This window comes from Gymnodraco acuticeps, unplaced genomic scaffold (assembly GCF_902827175.1).
Source record: "Gymnodraco acuticeps unplaced genomic scaffold, fGymAcu1.1, whole genome shotgun sequence".
In the NCBI taxonomy this organism is placed as follows: domain Eukaryota; kingdom Metazoa; phylum Chordata; class Actinopteri; order Perciformes; family Bathydraconidae; genus Gymnodraco; species Gymnodraco acuticeps.
Genome location: NW_022990722.1, coordinates 491,670 through 517,393, shown reverse-complemented (window position 1 = coordinate 517,393; position 25,724 = coordinate 491,670). Strand labels below are relative to the sequence as shown.

At 41.2% G+C, this 25,724-nt stretch overlaps 2 protein-coding genes across 2 annotated transcripts in view; one reads left to right on the top strand and one right to left on the bottom strand.

Moving 5' to 3' along the window:
- The first annotated feature begins 50 nt into the window (after window positions 1-50).
- wdr25 (WD repeat domain 25) lies at window positions 51-18,742 on the top strand. The gene is made up of 7 exons (XM_034231690.1): window positions 51-137; window positions 691-1,439; window positions 6,780-6,927; window positions 13,028-13,158; window positions 15,062-15,232; window positions 16,858-16,998; window positions 18,334-18,742. Exons 2-7 carry the CDS (start codon window positions 708-710, stop codon window positions 18,553-18,555), a joined length of 1,545 nt encoding a protein of 514 aa, XP_034087581.1. The 5' UTR covers window positions 51-137; window positions 691-707; the 3' UTR covers window positions 18,556-18,742.
- A 1,647-nt stretch (window positions 18,743-20,389) lies between these two features.
- Window positions 20,390-25,724, bottom strand: part of LOC117556379 (brain-enriched guanylate kinase-associated protein) — a 37,277-nt gene continuing 31,942 nt past the window's right edge. The window contains exon 7 of the mRNA XM_034231682.1: window positions 20,390-24,918. Coding sequence (XP_034087573.1) covers window positions 23,380-24,918 — 1,539 coding nt within the window. The 3' untranslated portion in view covers window positions 20,390-23,379. The remainder of the gene's footprint in view (window positions 24,919-25,724) is intronic.

Genomic DNA, 25,724 nt, shown 5'->3' with positions numbered 1-25,724 from the left:
GAGTGGAGTGGACAAATCGAGATATTTGTTTTAATCTGAAACTGCATAATCTTTTATGATTTTGCGGGATGTTGAACCTGATGTATGACTGATTTAACGCTCAGAAGTCGGATATTACTTGTTCAACCAAGTTTCAGGTACGACAATTTAATGCAGATGAATCGGGTAGCGTTAGCTCTACTTTGTAAGCTTTATTAGACTTTCAGTCATAAATGCAAACGTCCAACATTAGCAAATGTTGCTCCATTCAACCATAGACTGTATATAAATCAACACATAATCTAACTTCAGAATGTAACAATTGCGTTTACGTAATACGACGGCGTCCTGTCTTTAATGTATCTTATGTTTCTTAACTAACGTAAGGAATTATATATAGGTGATTTGTTCTATCCAAGGTTTCTGAGTTTAGCTAGCATTACTAAGTTTTGGCTTTGTGTTGACTGATGGAAGGACCTCAAACATGTGACGAAAGCTAAAGTAAAGGCTAAAATGCACACATTGAAATGATGGACCTCCCTAAAAGGATCTGGATCAGGATCAGGGTTGCTGTTGTTTACATATGGCTGTAACACATCTAAAAGTAACAGGGGAGCAATACAAGCAACCACTAGATGTCACCCTTGGGCCTCCAATGGATTGACATCTCATCTGTTTTCCCTTTTTCCCCTCTGGGTTATTTTCACACAGGTTGTCCTCATGTGAACATGTCATCATTAGTGGCCTACGAGGATTCAGAGTCTGAAGATGATGATCATGATCGAACAGAGGAGGGATTCACAGCTTCTCTCCAAACTGGATCTTTTAAACAAAACCAAGATGTCAAGATGTGTCATTCCCCAAAGATAACACCGTGCCCTCACAGTTTCACACTTGACCCTGACAGTTCAGTGTTGGAATATCATGAAAATGCCTCGGAAAGAAGCATTTCTTCCCTACACCCACATTCACAACCTCAGAGTTGGGATGGAAAATATTGCAGTGACAGGACGGCACCAAAACAACATTTTAGAGATACTGCTGCTCCTCTGAGTTTACCTGTGACTCCGAGAATTATCTCACCAATGCAGACTCTTCCTCATATGTCACAAAGTTTCAGCGATGGGTTGAACTCAGCAAAAAGACATCACACTGTCCAGCCTGGTGTGAGACCGTACATCCCCAAGAGACAGAGACTGGGCCCCTCGGTGGAGATAACGGACCCAAAACACCCAGGAGTACAAGCCTCAGGGAATCAGACCAGGGAAAGCCAAATTCTTTCAGAAGTGTCGGCCAGAGTAAAGCCGTATCTCGCCCACAAGGCTGGTGCTGCAGGGGTACCGCGTAGGCTCCTGACGAGGCTGGGGGGCCACCAGGGGCCCGTCAACACAGTGCAGTGGTGTCCTGTGCCTCAGCTCAGCCATCTGCTGATGTCTGCCTCCATGGACAAGACTTTCAAGGTAATGAGCTAAAATAAAACTCATTGAATTCAGATCAGAGGATCATTGATACTTAGCCCTTGAACCTATAGTATGACGATGATGGAAAGGGATTCAATGCTTCTGTAGTGCTATAATGTAGGCTTTGTATTCAACCCTAATTGTAGGGCTAAGCAATATATTGATATCGTTTGGATTTATTCCTAGATTTTGATATCGTCTTATCTTCTTAATTTACCACTCTGTTGTTTGTTTATCATTTTTTTCACAATATTGATGCTTATCTATCAACAATCTAACTTGATAACTATGTGGTGATAGCACCAATGTCAACCCTACAATATCATTGCAATATTGAGGTATTTGGTCTATCTTGTCATTCAAGATTGAATCATATGATCAGGTTGCTCAGGTTGACGACTCCATACACAGTGATAGGGAACCCTTGTCTTTCCAGTGTTATTGCTTTATAACACAAAAACCCATTTATCAGTATACTTTCAGGAAGGTGACAAGTTCACAGAGGAGGTCTAAGGGGATAATCACTTACCTGACATGCAGTGTAATTGGCACAGAGTCCCAGGCAGAGATATCAGTCCTTCTGCTTCAATTTATAAATGTACCACAAACCACTGTCTTCAGAATCATATCTGTCACAGTCAGCTAAATGTATGTCAGGACCCCCGGGCTTCCTATCTCTCTCTCTCTTTCCCTTTTTCCAATTCCCTCTCCTCCTCCTTTTCAGTCATTCACACCATGAAAACAATCCTTCATTTCCCTACTGTAAAGGTCAAATCATGCAGGTGCTTGCCAGCCAGATACATATTTCTATCCCAGCACTAAACCACAAACCCCACCAATATCCTGAGAGGACTCTGAATAATTAATGATTTGAATATGCATGTGATCATTTGCATAATCATACAAGTGCAGCAGTATGGAGTCCACCTCTTCTATTTCTCCTGGAAAGAAGGTTTGGAGCAGATGGTGGGGATGGGGAGGTAAGGGGAGGATAAGACTTGTTTGTTTGTATGCAAGGATGTCTCTTTTCCCTCTATCTCAGACAACCAGCTGTTTTCTGTGACACCATTAGATAGAGAGCATATGAAATACTATCATTTATCCGTGGGTGATTTTGCTCTATTTCAGTGGAGGACTTTCAACAGGTCTCTTTTTTTCTTCAAATGTTTGTCCCGACTTCAGAGAGGAAAACACAGCCATTTACAGTAACTGGTAATGCATACTTCAACTGGAAGCAATAATGATTCCGTATTGCAGGATTATGAGGTGAAAAAGAAATGATGTATGATGCAATCCTCATGATTATACAAGAAGAAACATACAATAATTCATTGATTTAAGAAGATGCCAAATGTACAAATTGTAAAACTCTAAGAGATATTATTTTAAACACAATACAAAATATATTTAAGTAAGCAGATATTTCAATTGAAAACTCTCATTGTGTTTGTTTAATAATGAGTTTGGAGCAGAGAAAAGAAGGTGCTCCTCTTCACAGTCACAAGCAGTTGTCATTTCCCCACCATGTTATACTGTAATTGTAGATGTTTTATGGCAACAGAAATCATTTGGCAGGTGTTCATGAAATGATATGCCTCTACAAACTGCAATACAATAAACTGCATGTAACCATAGCAACAATCAGGGGCGTAGCTGGAAATTCTGGGCCCCATGAAAGAATCTATTTGTGGGACCCCAATCCATGCGAGTGCACGTTAGCGCGCACGCTAAAAAAAATTGGCCATTTATTTATTGATGAAAACGCATAATATGGTTTTTACCTATACATTCGGATCAGCAGTTCAGCACCTGAACTGTTGGTGGGTGAGCCTAGTAAAGGATGTCGCATCAAACGTCAGCTAACCGCTAGTTAACATAAAGAGTGACCTGTAATTCAATGCAGCGAAAAATGAAGAGAAGGTGATGATTATAAATGTGTTTTATTGTATTGAGTGGTAGAAGTAAAGACATGTCTAACATATTCTTTGTTTGAACAACTTACTGAAAAGGTCTGCCACCAATGACAGACTGGTCGCGGTGATTTACACTCAGCCTACCTGCATCAGGACTGCTGTGGGTAGGAGGCAGTTGATCAAACCATTGTGAGCGAAATGCGGGGGGGGGGTCACAATCTTTGGAAACTTAAAAACTTGCTATTAAGTGTCTATAATCAGCACAAGTTATTTCATTGCGTATTATTAATTCGATTGAAATTACATACTTATGTTTACAGTGATATATTGGGGGGGACATATCATATTTTTCATATGATCAAAAAGTGGGGGTGCAAAAGCACACGTTTGCTCCCCCAAGGTCAATTGTGGGGATGCACCTGCTCCGCTTGCTCCATTGCTCAGGCGCCCATACCATGCAATGAATGAAGGGAGGGCTGCTCATTCTGTCAAACAGAGTAACAAGCACCTGTTTGTTTCTTTTGTGACGTTTTTTTTTAATACAGGCAGTTATACTTTTGAGTCATCTACATTAACTTACTTTAGGATAATAATAAAACCATATTAATAAAAAGATAATAATAGTGTTCTCTGGGCCCCCCCCCCCAGTGCTGGGCCCTTGGAATCATCCTAACCTCCCCCCCCCAGCTACGCCCCTGGCAACAATACTTGAGTTTCACACTTAAATGTTTACTCTCATTAATAGGACCTTGCTTTGGTTTTAACTGATTACAAACGCATACTTATAAAGGTTTTTACGCATGTACATTGTCTCAGTAAAGGCACAGAATAAAAATATGAACGTTAAAATGGGTCTTTAAAGATATTCATATACTGTTATGTAAGACAGAAGAAGAAACTCCTAATAAAAATGTAAATTTAGAAGAAGGAATTGTTCCTTGAAAAAAAATCGGAGTGATGTATCAATTGTTAGAAAAGTTGGACAGAGGCAGCATAGTATCCTGCTGGAAAAGGTGCATTACCCATAACTGCAATTTCCTTTGACATATATTGCATGTTATTGTAACTTTTGAAAGTGATACAGTAAGAGTACAATAACACTGTTTAGAAAATGACATACATGGCATACGTCGTGGCATTGTTCATCTTCTTGTATTGAGGCAGCTTGTCATACACTTCTTACTTATTGACACACTGCCCGCTCTATTGATTATGTCTTCAGTACTGACTGATTATTTACCTCTCTCTTTGGCTGAAGACAGAGTCTCTCCTTTAGTCTTCCCCCATCCTGTGTATCAGTTCCTTAGAAGAAGATTGAACTTATTGTCATTACGTAGTACAGGTACTATGTAACAAAACGGTTTCTCTGCATTTGACCCATCCTAGTGTTAGGAGCAGTGGGCTGCCATTATGTACGGCGCCCGGGGAGCAGTGTTGGGAACGGTGCCTTGCTCAGGGACACCTCGGTAGCACTTGGTCTTTCCGGAACTGGTGACCTTCCAGTTGCCAAGCCGAGTCCCTATGGACTTCGCCACCACCTTCCGAGACACTATCATTACTCCAGCCAGTTGGCAGCCGTTGTCACCATGGCTACGGCAGGTGTAAAGCAGCAGTTTTTAAGTTGATAACACGAATACCAATTTAGTTTTAATAACACAGAGTCATTTAGGAAACAGACGACTCCAAACAAGTCATTCACCAGGATCCGCTCTGCGTGTCTGTTAAGTGGCCGGGTAAATTAAAGTGGATTCAAATAAATGAGTGCTTATTTACAATCCGTGCCCACATTGTATGGGATTGTTGCAATTGTGTGTGCATTGTATGGTGCATTTTTGGAGAAATCATTAATGCCGTCACTCACTGGAGTCAGGGCTTAAGCAACATGCAGATTTGTTCTAAATAAGTATGTTTAGTTGAACATTTTGAAGCTTTTGTGACTGAAGATGCTATCATCAGTTATTGTTTAACCGATTTCCTGTTACCTTGAGATGGAAGTGTTTCCCTAAACCTAGGATCATATAAAAGAAGTGGCCTCCTGTGTGGACAATGAACGGAAATATTCCTAATAGAGCCGTCACTCCAGTATTAAGCTTCTTGCTATTAGAAGTGTTAGTCTCTGTCTCTCTGTCACTTTTTTCCCGCCCTGAAGGCATCGCTGCCATTCTGTTTGTCAAACCGCTGCCTGCTGGATGGATATGTCAGCCTCCCCCCCAGGGGACAGATGGGGGGTAAGGAGATGAGGGGGGGAGGTACAGAACTTCTGTGTTTCTTTACTTTATTATGCTGTATGGTGAATTCAGCGTTAATAATAAAACACAGGGAGAGGCTGCTGGGCCCCACAGATCTTGAAAGTCCCTCTGTGGCCCTGGCAATGCTGGGGAAGCAAAACATACTTCATCATTAGTGTCATATAGCTCAGTGGGCACGCAACCGGACCACTGAGGAGCTTTTGTCCGTTGACATATGTGACATAAAATCTATTTCTCTCTATATTTCATCTGTAAATCTGATTAAAAAAAGCATGTCATTGCAATAGTGACCAGCATCACAAGTGATCTTTTTGAAGTACAGTGCAAAAAACACCACAACAAGGACTGTCACAATCAACAACCTGGTAGATTAAACCCTTATTCATAAATCACTGTCTGCTTTTTAAGGACTATTGCTATTTATTTACATCATATTGTAACATTTCCAACCCTTTTTAGTCGTGGCAGTCCCAACTAACAGATGGCAGCTGGGGGCTTTTCTCTTGCTCTCACTATAATCAGAGAAACCTCTAATACAAACCATTACAGCCTTTACACTCTGCAGGGAATTGATTTACAGGCACTCTCAAAGGTCATTACTTTGATTCATTCATTAGTAAGGTTGTCCTTGCTTTTAAATCCAGCAAATAAGCCTGATTTGTATACATATTTTACCAACTTATCCAGCCATACTTTGCCGAGCCAATCCATTTCGTGTCATTACAATATAATTAAGGGCAGGAATGAAACGATTATATCCCTTTCACTTTCAATGCATCGTCTGCAAAGGCATGGCAGAGAGATGTCAGTTTGTTTTTCTTCGGTTTGGGTGCTGCCAAAGAAAAGCGAGACTATTTGACTGTCAGTGCTTTGAAGCGTCATCTAAAGCATGCAGATTCCTCCTCCCGTTTGTTTGAAGAAAAGCTGTGTGTGTCAGTTCAAACGTTTAGCCTGTTAGCACACCTACTGTACATTACCTTTTTTAAGCAAACTTAGGCTGAGCACAAATGACTGGATTTGACCATTTTGTTAAACTCTTCAATCACTTCCCGCCAATTGAAGTTGTTCTATATGCACTTTGTTTTTCAAGCTAAACACTCTCCCCTCCAGCGACCGTGTTTCTGCAGCCTCCGTGTGTTTGTGGCTTTGGCTTGATGCGATGTGCTCATATCTGGCAGGTGTGGGACGGCGCGGAAAGCGGGCGATGCCTGAGGGTCTACACCTGCCATTCGGGAGCCGTGCGTGATGCCTGTTGGACCCCCTGCGGACGACGCCTCCTCACCGGATCCTTTGACAACACGGCTGTGATCACAGATGTTGAGACAGGTGAGAAGCAACAACTTTCTCCAGGCTCTGATGAACACAATGTCGCATAACAACGATTTTGCATTTGACTACAGGCCAGGAAAGTTCAACTTCAATAACTTTGGTGAAGCTTTTTGTGTTTTCTTAAAAACTGAAGAAGTTACAACGACTCAGCTTTACATTTATTGAATTGAAATGTAGTTTGAGCTGCTTTTTGGATTAAAATGTCTCTAAACGTATTGCTCGAATTGTAGGAAAACTACTTCTTGGCCATTGTACCTCTTGCTAATTTAGTTAGTTTTTTTTCTAGTCCGAATTTAAGGTTAGTAAATGATTCCATTGCAAAGATTCCTCCAAGTAACTCAAGGATTGCTGCCTTCTGGTATTTGAGAATGTATTATGGAAAACCTGCCGTCATTTAGAGAGGAGGAATGAAGTTGTTGAATTGAAACTGTAACATTGAAACTTATGTCTACACCTTCCTAAAATGAGACATCACTCTTGCTTTATTCTCCCTCTCTTCATATCACACACAAACCTACATATACAAAGACATTGATCATTATTACTTTCTGTACATTTCCAATATTTGTATTAACCTTGAACTAAATCTGCTGGCTCATTGGATATCCTACTTCTTATTTCTTTGGTGACCATACATACCATTCAAGGTGACATTTACAACTGATCAATCATTTGGTAACAAATCATGAATTTCCACACAGCTGAAATAAAAACCCCCATTTGTCCCATCGTCCTTTCCCCGACATTTAAATGGCTGTGGTATCATAGACTCGGAGGGGCTTAACACAATGAGCCAACATACGATCCTCATAGTTTTAAAGCCCCTGTCGCATCTACAGCTCTAGGGTCAACACATTGCTATGATGCCTTGCTGCCGTTTGCACTTCCCCTCGCAGCATGTCTGTCAATACTGTCAATAGAGCCTAGGGATAATAGCGTGGCCAGCCCAGTAAACACACAGGCAGCTCCAGGAAGGGGATCAATAATGGATACATCACCGCAGGAGCAGCAACCATGACCTTACACTGTAACGTCACAAACAACCACCATAAATAGAACATTGGTCTTACACCGCTGCCTTGCTCAGCACCGTGGGATGTCATAGTGAGGTCAAACGTACAACTTTGAAGTGATGTCAGACATCCAAAGAGCCGTCGCACAACAATCCTGCACCACTTTTTCTTTTTTTCTTTTGGCTATAGTAAAGGAATTGGTTATCGTCACTGTTTACTATTGTATGTAGAAACGTAATGACCTCCTCCAACCTGAATCAGTAAAAAGATGAAAGACCCTCAAGTGAAAAAAAGGGCTAAACTGTCCTCACATTTATGGCCAAAACTTCAACTTTGAACTTGTTGAGGTTAAACATATTGTTTTATTTGTATGTATTTCTTAGTTTGTATTATTCTACTTTATTTATGGACATTTTCCAGATGAGTTATAATTACATTTAAATGAAATGGATGAAAGTAAGATGAAAAAGAGAGGGAATATGGTTAGGATTTATGATAGGGCTGCACTAGCAGACGGGAATTTGTTTCCAAATTAAAAAAGAAAGGGACCTTTACAGAATCTTCCGGAAGAGGATGGTGGATTAAGTTGTACAAATTTGAGAGGTGTCATCACGTCCTCCACACATTGTTTATAGGGCCTTCTTCAAGCTAAACATAATCAGTTTTCTAGGCAATAATGTGGAAAATCTCATTTTTTATGATATTTTCTAACCCTTTTTATTTTCTTATGATTTATTTATTTTTGAGGGTGAGGCTTAAGAAGTGTGCTGGTTCTGCACAGCTATTCTTTTGGCGTCACAAGATAAAGAAAATGTAATTAAGTTGCATATTAACATGGGAGTTGCCCAGTTTCTGCTCAATTGTAGTACATTTTATTGTGTGCTCGTAAAAACCTCGGCACTGACACTTTAAAACCAATTATTTTTCGAGCAGTGAAAATAGCATAGAGGCCAAGCTGCATAATTTCAAATGACTGTGGTTCTTAACACGACATTGTTTGCTCCCATCTTTCCAGGAGATCATGCAAATGGCACACTCGTAGGGCTATAAAAAGGTCCTGGCACCATTACAGATTAATATTGAATTTCACTAATTCTACCAGTAGTGAGTGGACGCTGAGGAAGCTGAGTGTTTGCCACATCAGACTGTAATCAGGGTGAATGTGATCTTTAGCTCTTCACAGTAATGCCGAGCCGTTTACTCTAACAAGGAAGGCAGCTGGGCCTATTCTGTTCAATTGCGCTCTCTTCAGAAACGTCTGCAGGCTCTTTAATGAGGGGGTTTTATAAGACACCTGACCCGTATTTGACCACAGCCTCCAAATGCTGCTCCAATTGGTATTTATAAGAGACATATAAAAGAAGTCTAAGCATTCAGAATGGTGTGTGAGCCCATTTTCTCTGGCTGTCTTTGCAGTTGTTCCTGTGTCCAATTGAATTTGTAGAATCTTTATATCCACTCCCAGCGGGCCACAGGCAGGCTGTCACAGCTGAATAGCAAAAGAGGCGGGAGAGGAGGATATAAAGAGGGAGCGCAGGTTAGGAGGCATAATGCGGAATGAGAAAGAGAGGGCAGTGGAAGAATGCGAGAGAAAGAAATCAGAAAAGCAGGAGTTGGGGAGTGGAATAAAATGCATTTATTCTGGAGGGCATTAGTCTGAGGTGGCAGCTGTTGTCCAGAGCTTCCTCGGCTGTCCTTGGAAAAGCTGATTGGCAGAGGGCGGTGTGGGAAAATATGCTCATCTCCCCTCAGGCTGCCACAGGTTGAAATGTCAGTTCGTTCATGTGTATGCACAACTTGAGTTTTCTGTGCAGATGCCTTCAGGCACTGGCAGAGAGGAGAGTGTCCTTGCTTTCAAAAAAACGAAACAAATATACACGAAGATTTTGTCAGTGCTGGAGTGAGCGAGTGAGATGCCCTTCCAGCTCCCCTTGGTTTAGCAGAATCATATTTCGATGAGCAGAAGCGTTCAATAATAGTTTATCTGTGAGATGGAGTTTCACATCATTGCAATGCGTTAGTTGAGAATGAGCTAAAAAGTACTTGTGCCCGAGGAGCAAGGACAAAATATTGAGTCGCAAGGGTTTGACACTTTGGGTCATCCCACAGAAAATAGTTTGATACAAAATGTCAGTATACCTCCAAGCCAATCTTATAATTGATGTGACTAAATCCTGTCCAGACTATAAATCTGTCCTGATATTTAGACGTTGGACAGCATTTTGGCTGCAGCTACTTCAGGTACATCTTTTGTTTTATAAATGTTTTACACATTTACACAGCAGGAACTTAACAATAAAGATATATAAAGACATACTTTTGATTTCAGAAATAAATAGATTGTAATGTTTCTAACAGTGGCTCCAGGCTATTTTCTTTGTAACATTTTATATGTATTATAAGAAAACATTATCCTTTATATAATGATAACCTAGATAATGGCAATCGTGAGACTGATCCAATATAAAGTTTAAATATTATTGGCATCATGTTGGAGTTTTTCTGTATTTCATTTTGTTTACAATTTAATATTATGTTCTTGATGCCTCCTTCGCACATTCAAGAGGTAACTCGTACACTGAGGCGGTATTCGCTCGGGAACTTTAAGCAGTGCTCCTCAGGAGACAATGCATGCAGCAGCACACTCAGAAGCATTTACTCCAAATGCCACCGGCAAGCATATGTGCATTTTGACCTACTTTAAACCTTCAAGTTACCGTAGTAACCTGCTCGGACTATCTACTTGATTGTTATTCACTGTGGTGACTGTCTCATTTATAACCTGCTCAGATGCACATGTTGTAAACATAGAAACATTGGTCTATTTTTAAATATATAGAAAATGCTAATGTGATTATGTCATTTCAAAGCATCTGACATCAAGTGGCGTGAGTTTCTTGAAGTCAATCTTTTTTTTGGAGTAGCTTGACACTTGTATACATTTGACTACTCAAGGGTACTTTCTTCCTGTTCCCTTCAGAAAATTAAGGTCTTCTGCGCTTGAAGTGAATATCTTAAATATTAAGTATAATTTGCCACCCTCGTGTCATCAGCAACCCTCCTCACATGAGCGATAAGTGCTGCTCACTTGTGCTTTCACAAAAATCCATTATGCAGACGTTGTTCTCTCCTTTTAAGCTTGGTTATCAATGTGAGTGTGCTAATTAAACACATGACCAGTAAAGCATATATAAGCTTTAATTTCCAACACCTCCTAAATGTAGCTGGAGGTCACTGTACATATTTGAAACCAGTTACACATATGGCTTATTTACCAAAACATGTATTTGGACTGTCAAAACCCAGCAATGTTTTTCTAACCTTTGTGTATGTAGCGGTGGCAGCACCCCGCTTTGGTGGAGCCGTTAATGAGGCATAATATCCATTTCATGCTAGCTTCCCACTGCTCTAAGGGGCTGGCTCCAATCGTTCCTAATGTCCCCTGCTCTGTAGTTATCCGCTGTGTGTGTCACTCCACAGCATGATCACAGCTCTTTTTAGGACTAAAGTAAACTATCGTGAGTGGAGGGACAGATCACTGCAGACTTTCCTTATCTCCCCCCTAAAGCAAACTAATTAATCTTGCTTAATTAAAAACATGACGATGCCCCATTTATTATAAGAACAGTGTTGATTTTTCATCGCCTTGCCAAACATCATTTTTAAATCTCAATGAAAGATCTCTGTGGTTAAGCCAATTAAACAGGAAGTCTGAACCTGACAAAATTGCCTTTTAAAACTTTGGATCAATGCAGACGAATTTAAAAGCGAGCTAGTCTGCCATTAAGTGAAAAAAGGTCAATTTTTGCAGCAGTTTATGAGCTGTGACTCATTGCCCCTTCTACAAAGAACTTCCTAGGACTAGTGTGTAATGAAGTGCGTTTTTCTTGTGGGGCTAAGGCTGTTTGGATGGGGTGTTGTTGTTGAATTAATGAGGAGCCGGTGAACCCTGAGCTGTTCCACTTTGCATAGCCTTTGACAGAGCAGCTAGCTTAGCTTAAGTTCCTTGTGTAGTTTTTTTTTTAACGTTTTCCCAGGAAATGTATTTTTGGTCGCACCCTGACAGGCCTAATTATATTTAATCCCCTCAGTGTTTTTGTTTTGTTTCTAAATATGACATTTTTAAACTGATATTAGATAAAGCCGCCTCCAGCCAAAACAGTGTTTCATAATTCTCTTCTGAACGTCTTTGTTAGTTTAGATTATATTTAAACTTTTTAGATACTAACCTGCACACCAAAGCTGTGAAATTGAGACAGGCAATTGATTTGTTAAACTGCTCTGGGGCATCCGATGATAACTTAATAGTTGTATATTATCAAAACACACTTTGTGTAATTTAGCCTGTCGAGAAGCTCTGCTGACCTTAAAATGACCACAGAAAACGTTTTGCCATTTAATGTAACATTAATTATTCCTGAATTTCAGAAGGTCCACTGAGTTGGGAACACTTTTCTCTTTGGCAGCAACTTACATCCAGATTTACTGTATCTTTTATCAGTGAGCTTGTTTTCCAATCACTCTGTTTATAAGCAAAGGCGACGGCACCATTGAATTACACACACTGTTTACTGCACAGAATCTAATGGGCACTGTGCTCAATTAATAAACCAAAGACAAGTTTCAGGAGGATTTGCATCTCAAATGAAATGTAATTTAAATGATTTTCTTATTTGGTTTAGTCTTGTCATTTCACAACAAAAAAATACATAGAAGCATCACCTTTCTAGCATTACATATCAAAGCAGTGCTTCCATTCAACATAAAATACGTTATATTCAAGACTTAAATTGTAGAAATGTCAAAATAGCCTTGTTTCATGGATCTCAAAGATAGTGAAAAACATATCTTTAATGCTATATTTTAGGATTTACGTTTGTGAGAGCCATGTGACATTTTAGATAATGAGCCATGTTGCAAATGTGAGCTTTATTCCCGTTTCCTTCATGTTTTGGTTTGACAGTATGTAAACCAAGTGAGCTGTAGCGACAAAAAATGATGGATTTGTTTTCTCTCTACCTTTTCCCTCTCTCTCTCTACCTCTACCTTTTCCCTCTCTCTCTCTCATGTCTTCCTGTCTGTAGGACAGCAGCTGGTGAAATTGGACAACCAGTTCAAAGTGATGTGCGCTGTCCTGCATCCCAGCGACCCCCACGTGTTCCTGTGCGGTGGTTACAGTTCAATGGTGAAGGCCTGGGACTCCCGCAGCTGCAAGGTCAAACTTATTAACCTCCCTATCGTAGAATTATCATTTTTATTGACTTCGCCTCACATACGTTTTTTTGAACTTATAAATCTGAGGCAGGTCGGTTTTAAACATTCGCTCCCTCCTACACACTCAGAGTTACACACCACTACAAATAGGGTGTCTATTTGGCCGCGCACCCATGATGTACTTCACTCAAAGGGCAGTAAAGCCGTATGCATCGAAGCAGCACTGCAGGTTCTCACACTAATTGTTCAGAGCACATTTTTATTTCATTTACGACTCATAAATTGTTCCCATGAAGCTGCAGCCTTGCTTTTCTATTACGCTTAATGGACTGTTTTATATGATAATACTCTTCACCTCCTCACAATCTGAACGCTCACATGTCTTTTTTCCCTACGGCTGAATCGTTTCCCTGCAGGGTTTTTTAATTAAATAGAGCAGGGATTGCTTCAGCTGGTGTGTTGATGTGAGCGTAGACCGGTCCTGTTAATGCTGTAGATCCGTGGCTGCCTGTCAGTCTTAGTCCTGGGCTGCGTTATCCCTTCTTTGGGCTGATATTACCCAACTAGATAAAAGGTCCAATTCTCACAGGCACAACATTAAACTATTAGGCTGAAGTCCTCCAATGGGACTGCTGAGGTCGAGCCGGCTGCCTGAAACTGCTCTACTGTTGTTTGTTAAACCTCACTGATTAAAATGTGGTTCATGTTACAAAGCAAAGGAGAGCAGTTTAAGTTGTAGTTAAGGGATAGATAGATAGATAGATTGGGAGGGATGAAACCCTCTTTAATGGTCACACATGCAGAGCACACAGCACACACAGTGAAATGTGTTCTCTGCATTTAACCCATCCTAGTAGAGGCAGCTATTCTACAGTTGAATGTTAAATTGTGCCTTGTAGTGTAGCACCTCTGAAGATAAGTAATCTGATTTGTAAAAAAGAAAGCTGTGGCCTTCACACAGAAGTAGGATCAATTTGTGTCCCTCCAAATTGAGACAAAGACTAATGTCATTTCAGCATTTTTCACTGAGATCAACTGAAAATGGTGGAGTGAGTTTATTCAAGTTGACCTGAAACGGCCGCTTTAACACTTGATTTTGATGCTTTTTTGTTAGGGTTAGTAAATATGAAATATAAATGCGGCCCGATGGTGGCTTCACTCCCTGTGTTTATACTATAACCTCAGTGCAGCACTGTGATGAACTTATATGCTGGTGTGTGTGCATAAGAACAAGGTAATTGTGCAAGTGTTTTTAGGCAAACACAGCTTACAACTCTAATGGGGCGAAGCCTGCGAGCTAGTTCAGGCAGTCAACTCGAGCACTTATGCTGCATTTATACATAACGCCCCTTGCCACTCTACAACCAACCAAACAGAGTCTCCGTAATATGCCGCTCTATTTAACCTGCCACTGGCAATGCATGATCTCTCTCCATGCTGCTATTGCTGCAGCTACCTCTACGTTGCTGCTGCTTGCCTGCCCCACCACCACCCCAGCTTCCACCCCAGCTTCCACCTGTAGGCTATAGTTATTTAATCATCACTCATCGTGCTATGTATATCTGTGGAGTGATGATGCCCGAGCCTAGACGCCAAACTCAACTACAGTATATGCTGCTTCTAATAAACATGTTAAAGAAACACGTGAGTTGTCTGACTGAACTGAAGTAATTATCTTGTCATCCCGCCTTAAATGCAGAGGTCCAGATGTTTCCCTCCTTCCTGTTCCTGAGAGCCATTAACATTGTGTATTAAAGCAAGAAGGGGTGGCTCAATTCTAACTAAATTAAAATGTCGTTTAAATAACTACTTAAGTTTGAGAAGTGTCTCAAACAGAGACACTTCCCGCTATATCTTATATGGAATGTTTTACTATGAGGTTTAATATTTATGTGTGTTTCCAGGTGGAGAAAGTGTACAAAGCCGGGGTCCAGCAGACCTTGGACATCCTGTTTCTGAGAGGTGGTGTGGACTTCATATCGAGCTCTGACTGTGTGAGCAGAGACTCGGCCGACCGCACGCTCATCGCCTGGGACTACCAGACCACCGCCAGGCTCTCCAACCAGATCTACCAGGTCAGGAAGTCTCTATGTGGAAGAGGAACATGTTTACACTCCATTTTGATATGCTGCCTACATACAGTAGTTTATAGAGTATCTGTAGCATTTCAACAGCTTGTTGGTTAAGATTCAACAATTGAGGTTTTTTTGTTTGTTTTGATTTGTCAGTAGATATTCAATATGTTATACATAGAGTAAATGTGAGAATTTATAAACATACCTGTTAGGGAATAATTTGCTTAGGTATTCAACCTTCGACCCAGTTCATCGTGTTCTCTCTTTACTGTCTCCTGTATCTTTACTGTCTCCTCCATTGCTGCTATCTCTTTTAAGGAGGAGCAGCTTGGGCGCATTGTTGTTGCCAGTCTATGACAGAGCACAAGCCGCCATGAGGTAGTTTACTGTTCAGGGACGTAGGTTCCCTGGCGCACATTCTTTTATATGGACGAGAGCTCTAGTTAGATTCAGGGTCCATAGTTTAGTCTCACTGATGAAGAATGTTGATTATTACACTCCGAACTAGTTAAAACATCGAGCTGCAGAAGAATTCTTCAGAATTGGTTTAGCAACCGCTGTGTCAACTCGTGACACACCCCCTGTCTTGTCAATTCTCCAGCTGTAACTCCAAATAAACCACCAGTGTTTGCCACCAAAGCTCCAGCTCTCCTCGTGCCTCTCTGAGTCCTGTTTCCAATTGCTCCAGAAGTTTCCCCCACTACATATAATTATGTGTTTATATGAACTGATCACACAACAACCCTTGCTACATAAATGATCATAGGTTGTTCTGAGTATATGTATGTTCATGAATTGTCATAACAACTCCAGACATAATCTTTTCAACATATACTGTACAGGCAAAGCAAAACAGTATAATTGTTACATGTTAGCTAATAAGCTGTTGTAATTTTACAAACTATTTGTGGAGAAACTTTCCAAATACAATTCCAAAATAAAGTGTTAAGAGAAAAAAGGGTTCCTGTTCTGATTGGCACATGATTTCAAAAGTCATCAGCTAAAAAGGCTAAGAAGCAGCTTGAATTTAACAGCCTCAATATATTTCACAGTTAAGGTGCATTTCTGAATAGTTTGAACTCCCTGACAAGTTTGTGATGAGGCATGTGGAGCTGGCATATTTTGACATTTACATAGTGCTGAAGGAAGTGTGCGTTCTACTGAATAAACCTGTGTGTGTGTGTGTGTGTGTGTGTGTGTGTGTGTGTGTGTGTGTGTGTGTGTGTGTGTGTGTGTGTGTGTGTGTGTGTGTGTGTGTGTGTGTCCTTGAACTCAGTGTTTCTGCAGTTGAATTTAACATTTATTGTATAGTAGAGGAAGTCTCCAGGATTATGTAAATTCTTCACACTGCTATTGAAACGTGGGTGGATATAGTAACAGTGTAATATACCATATTCATACAATCCAATACAAGCCATGGCCTCATATATGACCTCAGTGGATGAATTGCAGCATTATACAGGGTATCCACTAATTTGTCCTCCCACTCCTCTTCTGAATATAAAATGTTTTCATATAATGTTATAGTTGACATGCAGCTAACTTCATGGTTAGCAACAGCAACAAAAAGGTAAAATAATGAAATCATTCACTCTGTTTTTTCCCTGCATGCATTTGGCCTCCAGGAGCGATTCACGTGCCCGAGCCTGGCTCTCCACCCACTCGAGGAGTCCTTTGTTGCCCAGACTAACGGGGACTACATGGCGGCGTTCTCCTCCCAGCGGCCCTTCAGAATGAACAAGAGGCGGCGATTCGAAGGACACAAGGTCAGGAACGACTGTGGCCTCGGGGTGGGGGATGTGAAGGGGTCGGGTCTAACGCAGGCCTCATCAATACAGAATGAACACGCACACTAACAACTTCAGCAGCTTCACACACGCACACCAAACTGTTCAAAGTCACTGAAACAAACCCAAACACACACAGATGAAACGCCCATGGCAACCTACACAAAACAGTCAATATGCAGCGTAGATCCATACCCTGTTTCCTCCTCAGCCCCCCTCTCCTAAAACAAACACACTAAGTACAAAGCAATATTTCCACTGAGGCGGGCAAACAGAGCAGAATATGGCTGGCAAATATTACTGAGAGCACGTTGAGCTGCTACCGTGGCGTCTGGTTTATTGATTCAAGACAAATCCAGAGATGGACAGAAAACAAATTGGTATCTCACATTCCAGGTTTTTTTTGTCGGTGGCCCTGAGGTGCAAAACACAACCTTTCAAACCGAAAGAAAATGGAACATTTCAGAAAACACAAAGTTATTTAATGTCTGAACCTTTTTCCCCACTTTCTTTCTTATGTACTTTATTAGTCTTTTGTAGCATTTCTAAAAGAGTAAATGTGTAAGCAACCTGTCAGCGCATCACACAACCTTTATCGTTATTATAATACGTTACTAGAGCCTTAAGACTTTATTGACATAAATACCTACAAATAAAGTAAAGTTTTTAGGTATAACTCAACTTGGCAATAGACAGCATTTTTCCTTTTTTCTGTCGTTACGAGGTATATTTCAATTGCATCATTTAATGGCTGCAGAATAATGACACCATCTGCGTTTATAATGGTTCCCTGCAAACTCGCTTTTAAAGAGGAGTCGATATATACGGCAGAGGAAGAGAATAGCACTTGTTGTGCCTATAATAAAATATCTTAATAAATAAAACAAAATGTTTGGTCATTTATTTATATACTACAGCAAAACCCCATCTCTTCTTACCTATCTCAATAAAAGCCCAAGATGTATGGAATCATGTTTGTGCCATTAAGATCAAGCAAAACATATTCAGTATAAACAAAAAATAAGAGATTGAGAGAAAATAAAACTCAATGAAGCAGAAAAACTAAACAAAACCTGCCTTCTTATTAATAATACCTTATCTCATGGTCAGGGCCATTTTGAGTCATCCTACTCTAACTATTGTCATTGTTGGCTTTAAGCTGTGTATTGTAAGAACACATGCACGCTATTCTAACATTTAGGCTGCCCAAGTGTGTTTAGAAACTGGATCCCGAACCTGGAATTACTCAGACGTTAAAATGCCTCTTTGTGGAAGTTTATTGCAGCGTGATTGACTCATATATTCTTGTTGCAGGTGGAGGGATATGCAGTGCAGTGTGAGTTTTCTCTGGATGGAAGTATCCTGGCCTCAGGAAGCTCCACTGGCTCCGCCCACTTCTACGATTACCACAACGCTCACATGCTGCACACTCTCCGCGCCCACAGCCAGCCCTGCCTGTGCGTTGCCCAGCATCCCGTTCTGCCGGCGACTGCAGCCACCTGCGACTGGGCCGGAGAGATCAAGGTCTGGCAGTAAAGACTGAGAATGAACAAGTAAATATGGACTAAAGTAGGCCAAGAGAAGACTAACATCCATCTCCATGACTTTATCTCCTATAATCCCTTGGCATAAAATGATAAGAACTTGGAGTCAGCAGATCTACTGACGCTTTGAAAACGGTGTATTTGTTGTCTTACGATGCTCTGAAAACAATTCAAAACCACCCACATCTTTATTGTCATTGATTTGAACTGATCTTTTGTGTAAATGTTTTGTAAGCAATACGATTGTTTTGCATCTTTGGCATTTTGTTTGCATTGATTCAACTGACAATCTGGGATAGACACACTGCTTGAGATAAAAGAAAGTTACTTGCGTGAGAGATATGTCTGCAGTGGTAGGCGGTGTTAAAGCAGTCTAGATGAAATACACACACACACACACACACACACACACACACACACACACACACACACACACACACACACACACACACACACACACACACACACACACACACACACACACACACACACACACACACACACACACACACACTATCTGAATGCTTTTATAGTTAGTTTTTCTACTCCCAAAAAAGCTTCCCAAAACATCATCATGTTCTTAAAAAGATCTCTTAAGGCCTTTTTCTAATCAGAAGTGTTTTTCAATCCACATTGTGCATACACATCACTTTTCTCTGTGCCTTTTTGTTCTCCCTGCTTTGTTATGACATGTCGTTTTCACACTGACAGCTTAAAGCATCACAGAAAGACAACCAGACAACTAAAGAAAATACATCTTTAAAACATTGCCGGTTCTTCCAAAATCCTGCCAACAACAGATCAGTGAAGTGCAGACAGATGCCTGTGATCTTTATTCAGTATCTGGAGAACAAGCCTTAAAATACAATGTGCTGGTTTGTGTGTGTTTCCCCTGCAGTTGTTTATACTGTACTTATTAAAAGTTCAACTGACATTATTGTCTTAAAGGACCAACAGGGAAATTGTGAAGCCAAATTATAATTTACATAAATAGCTTCTGCCGTTTGCAGTACTGTGGTCCTTCTTTGTGTTTTTGCTGGCGAGTGGTAATTAACGTTAAAACAATTTAAAAAAAGATGAAACAATAAAGCTTCAAAAGACCAAAGAATAAAGTTCAAGACTAGCAACATACAAAAAAAATCAGGGTAAATGTTGGAGAGCCTTGAAGGAGACGTCTTTGAAGATTCTGCTGCCTTTTTGATATTCAACGGGTAAGTAACCAAGCTTATACCAACAAATACACATCTTTCTGTTTAAAATTAAACAATTCAAGTGATATATATGTCTGTGTTGGTGTGAAAACTGTCACATAAGTATTCAAGGTAGTTTGAAGAAATATTTAGGGAAAATTCAATGCCAAAATCACCTACACATCTGTGAGTCTGGCCATTTTCATAACAATTCCTGTTACCAGCTTTCTAAACCCTTAAAATCAATAAAACTATCAAGAAAATGTTCACAAAGATTTAGGAAATGGCAAAAGACAGACACAGCAAACTTCAAAAATAAAAATCCCACGGGAAAAACGCTTTCTCCAGCGAACCTCTGCTCCCTGCCTAAAGCTAACCATTGCAAAAGCAGGCTAGGAGGTGGAAATTGACATATTTCTAATTTTCATGCAATTTTGGGAATGGGAAGCATTTTTGCGGTTGTCTAAACTTGCTACAATAACTTGAGGAAGTCAAATGGAATCGCAACAAATGCTTTAAGGATTTTGAGAACTGTCCCGCCCTCTGAACCTGCAGATCAAGACATTTCTCCACTCTGTAGGATTTAAAGTTTGTAAAAGAAGTAATGTGAAATAATACCCTTGGAAGTCCATGACGTATTTTCCAACAGCCGTCTTTATTATGTAAATAAAATTACAGCAAAAATATATAACCATGCATCAGACAGACACATATGTGGACATTTAGACAGCCGGCCTGTTGTTCCTGGAACAGGGCTGGAGGTAGAACAGGCAGCCTCTTCATTCAGGGTCAAAACATTCAATAAATATAACATCAACTGAAACTGGATAAAAAATAGTCATAGTGTAATCACAATTGTGTTTGTAGTATCTATATCTCTTTATACATCACAACAAAAATACCATATATCCTCTCAATCCCTCTGTACATTGGTTACATGAAATCAAAAACCTCTTAACCCATATGTGGCACAGTTTCACCTTCATAACATGCCAAAGGTTGATAAGAAGAGATGCAGTTTTGAAATCTTAAAAAAAAACAGCATTAAGCCAGTTCCCAGATCTGTGGGGATGGGAGTGGAAGAGGCCTTCTAGACAAATGTATACGTTACTAGTGCAGGGCAAAGCTAGGTTCTCAATATTTAGCTTATCCCTGTCGCCATTCCTCTCAGATCTATAGAGCTACGCAGGCAGGAGGGACACCTTGAAGATGTAACATGCCACAGGGCACACAGATGTTGGAACCTTTTTTCCTTCTATACTGACACAGATGGGAGCATGATTGTTGAGCAGCAAGTCAACCTCTCTGCAGCTCTGTATCTTACATCCTGTACATCTTTTTAATTCACCAACAGGACTTGCCACTTTCTATGTATATACACTTTCTATTTTCACAGTGTTTTCTCGAAATTGAGCATGCTGGTTTAAAAACACAGTGACTATACATTTCTGTCTTTAATCATTCCTTTCTTTTCACTTTCTGTAAACCTTTTTTTTTGCGAACATGCCTTGGGAATATTTCATTAATCCGTCCAGTAAACACGAAGACTTTTGGTTTGTGCAACTAGTGCTAAATGTGTGTTTAAAGGTCCCCTATTATACTATTTTTCAACAATATATTATAAGTCTCTGATATACAAAACATGGATCTGAAGCGTTTGGCTCGAAATACCCAACAGATCACCCATTGTAGCATGCCGTAAACCCCTCTGATTCAGCCTTGTTCGAAAAGTGCTGATTCTGCATCTGTGGCTTTAAATGCTAATGATCTGCTGCTGGCCACGCCCCTCTGCGAGATGTTTGGTTAAAAAAACAAAACACAATGGTGCTCTTGGAGGAAATTCAGGTGATAAGGTGGGGGGGTGTTACCTTGGTTGGTTATTGGCTAATGGCTAATTTTCAGACAGGTTTTTATATAGATGGATCAGGACAAAAAGAGAGAGAATATCTTTTCCTGAAACTTTCCAAATCCTTTAACACAGAGGGGACACTTATTTATGTATTAAAGACATAAAAGGGTATTTTGCATAATAGGTAACCTTTAAGAATTTCCAGGGTAAACATTTGGCTGCATGTTCTCAACTCTCCGAAAGGGTTTAAGCTTAATTGTCTTTGACTAAAAACAAATGTCAATGAATATCTCCACTGAAGAATTATCCTTAATCTAATAATGGACTTTCCAAGAAATCTTAAAGGTAGGGTAGGTCATTCACTTCAGAAACACTTTTTGTTATATTCCATGGAATGCTCTTAACATCCCGATAGCAATGAATAAATTAAATGCTTTGACAATAAATATATACAAATATTTCATCTGTGGAAGCCGTAGTACTGTGAAAAGCACGACCAATCATTTTAGCCGGCCTGGCTAAAATAACTGGAAATAACCTGAAATAACCCACAAACTTATCTCGTGCCCTCATTGGTCATGTGCGCGTTCATGTGTGTTGGAGGAGGGGCTCTGTAAGGAAGTCTGAAGGAAGGGGCAGATTTTTTTCGGTTGTGTACTTTCAAATTCTAGCGCACTCGAGCTGGTTTCTCCATTCTTACCTACCCTACCTTTAAGTGTGTTATGACAGGAAGAACAGACGCTGTAACAGTAGAGTATACGTACATTAACAATAGAGCAGATTATACAGTATGTACACAGTTATTGTAAAGGAAACCGTGCTGTCCATTGAACAGGATTAAGGCAATTTCACAAGCGTCCTGGTATGAGGGTAACTACTAATTTTTATAAAAAAATCTGAAAAATCAAGCTGAAAATCTCACAGTTCTGCTTTATCATTTATTTTCTTGTTCACCTGGCAAACAATTGTACATGTACCTTAAACAATATTTATTTTTGGACTATTTCTATGCTAAGTTTCCATATAAAGAAGTGACACATTTTGCATCAAGAATCTCTTGCAATCTAAATTGAGTGTATTGCTATTAACATTAAATGGCTTTTGCATACAATACTTTAGTTTTTAGTAACACATCTTCCTTACCACTGAATAAGTGGAGTTTGCAGATAATGTCCCCATGAGAAACAATTAAGCTGGAAATTAGTGTTTCTTATCTTATTTATATGCATAATACAGCATGCATTTTGTTTGAAATAGAGAATGAAAACGTTTTTTTTTTTTAACAGCCTGAAGTCAGCAGGGTCCACAATACATAATGGATCACCTTCCTTCTCAAAACAAGTCACCCCATTGCACACGCTTTAGTCCATTATCTATACTGTATTATATTAGAGCAGGAATTTAATGGTCTTCTGCTGGTTTTACTAACAGTTCTTAACACCAAAACATTTAAAAGCAAATCGCACAGTACGTTGTTGTTGCCTGGGCTGTGTTGCAGAAATCCCCAGTCACTCTAATTATCGGTATTGTCATGAAACAGAAAAAAGCTGGTTTCAGGTCGCTATCATCACATACGATAGAAAAAGTGTTGCAGACTGAATGAAACGTGCCTTGGCTAAGAGTTACATAAAACACCAACAACCTAATTCCCCATCACACCCAGCATGTGTTTGCTGCAGGGAACTTGTGAGACATACAGTACAGTACAGTAAGTGAGGAATCATCATCATCATCATCATCATCATCATCATCATCATGCATAAAAGAACATCTCTCCTCAGTTCAGTAGTGTACCGTACAGCTGGGCCTTGGTCAAACTGTCCTTCCTCGTCAGTCCCGTGCTGCCAAATTTTTGGTATCTTGGAGAGGTCTTCTTTGGGAGTGTGGGGCCGACGCTGAGGGCGGAGCTGGAGCTGGGACGAGGCCGGACACTGGGCCGGGGGGAGGGGTAGTGCTGAAGACTGGAGGCTTCCAGGGAGCTTTGGTGTAGGGACACTGCTGTGCTGTCTGTGCTCAGGTTGACGTAGTCCTTCTTGGCGCTGCTTGCCGCCTTCGCTCCCCCACCGCTCTCCTTCTCCTTGGAGCTCCCTGAGAGGAACAAGCTGCCCTCGGAGTCTTGACTGTCCTCCTTGGCTCGGTACAGCATTGTTTTCTCCTGCTTACGATGCTCCATGGGTTTTGGGCTGCGGCTGGGCGAAAGGGGGGCCACAGTGAAACACTGGTCCAGCACGCGGTTGTGGAAGACGTCGTCTCCTTCCTGGAAGCTGCTGTAGAGAGACCCCTTGACCTTACTGGAGGGGCCCATGGCGAAGTGGCGCTCGGAGGAACTGAAGGGAGAGGCCCGCCCTGCGACGTTGCGGTAGGAAGAGGAGAACGTGTTGATGTCCTCCACGCTGAGCTGCCTCCAGCGGCTGCTCAGGTCGTCCTCTGGGACCGGGACGTCCCCTCTGTTGTCCAGAGCTCCCCCACGAGCCTGGCCCAGTCCGGTTGTGGATCCCATGCTATGAGAGGAGGCCAGGCGAGGGGTGCTGGAGTGGTACGGCTCACTGAAGCATGACGCCGTCCTGCTGTACCCCGGTGAGGTGCTCTTCTGCGGACTCCTTGGGATCGCCATGTGCTGGATGCTGAGGGACTTGGGGAAGCTTAGGCTGTCTTTATCGTAAGAGGACATGCTTTTGCGCTCATAATCCCCGCTGCCACCATCTCGCCAGTCCATATAGAGACCCTGGTGGGAGGAGGACAAGGTGCTGCTGGTGTTGCGCCCACCACCACCAATAACCCCTCCCTTCTCGTCTGATGCGAGGCTGAAGCTGGAGTAGGAGCTGGAGGCCGGGAGGCTGCCAGTGCCGAAGTCGTCCTGTTGGTTGAAGGGGGATTGGGGCTCATGGTGGGAGAAACTTCCAGAGTGGTAGGCCTCTTCATCCGGGTTGCTGTCCGTGGAGTTCTGGGCCTGAAGCTGGAACAGCGCGGCGCCGTGGAGGTCGACGCTCTGCCTGCGCTCTGCATTTTGCCATCGCTCAGGGCAGTAGAGGGCCGTATCGCTGCAGTACAGGTCAGATGTTTTATAGGAAATACGGCGGTTCAGGTGGTCAGTGCTTCCTGTTGCTGTCAGAAAGTCTCCATCTTGTGGCTGTGGGCTGGGTGAGCGCGTTACCGGGCAACTGCTGCCTGGTTCAGGCTTTTCAAGGACCTTGGCAATCAGAGATGTGGGCACGGCGTCAGAGTAATTGGAGGAGAACATTGCAATGGTTGCTCCACTGCCTTGATTATGTTTCTCCATGTGGGAACTGATGCGTTCCTGCAGACCCACTGGCAGCTAAGAAAAACAAATAGAAAAGAGATTTATCCAGAAAATATTTCAAAAAACAATCCCCAACTTTCTTAATTATTTATACAATCAACCTAGATCTGTTCATTAAACATATTCAATGCTATCTGTGTCTGCACTGAACGTGTGGTTAAAGTTATTCCTCAGTGATTTAAATCTATAGTCCTGGTGTAGAAACTAATTCATTCTCGCAAAGCTCACACAGTCCTGATTAGTTTGTCTATCTCAAAGGAATTGTGCAACTTGGCCCCTATAATGAAAATGTCAGAAAACCTCCGATCACAATCTGCATTTATCTGTAGCTTCCCTTTTCTCCCTACACAATCCTTATATCAATTTTGTTCCGTTTTCTTACAATAACTTTGTCAAAAAGTGAAGAAAGAAAAATAAATGTTTTGTGGACACATATATTTTCATCTTTCCAAATATGTATGTTTCCTCCTTTCTCCCATCTGAACCTTCTAGTTCTTTCCTCCGCTCTAGCTGTATGACTTTCTCAAACACACACACACACACACACACACACACACACACACACACACACACACACACACACACACACACACACACACACACACACACACACACACACACACACACACACACACACACACACACACACACACACACACACACACACACACACACACACACACACACACAGTTTGATTGGCTCATGTTGTAGAAAACTGTTCTTGTCAATTACAGACATGTTTCTTTGTGCCTATTAGAGCTGGTCCGGGTCACTATGAACTGTTTCTTCCACACAGAGTTTTCTTTTTTCTCCTCCCATT

Coding starts and splice junctions, on each gene's coding strand:
- wdr25 (XM_034231690.1), top strand. CDS start 708: ATGTCATCATTAGTGGCCTACGAGGATTCAGAGTCTGAAGATGATGAT. Junction 15,233..16,857: donor TCTCCAACCAGATCTACCAG/GTCAGGAAGTCT, acceptor TTTGGCCTCCAG/GAGCGATTCACGTGCCCGAG. Junction 16,999..18,333: donor GGCGATTCGAAGGACACAAG/GTCAGGAACGAC, acceptor TTCTTGTTGCAG/GTGGAGGGATATGCAGTGCA.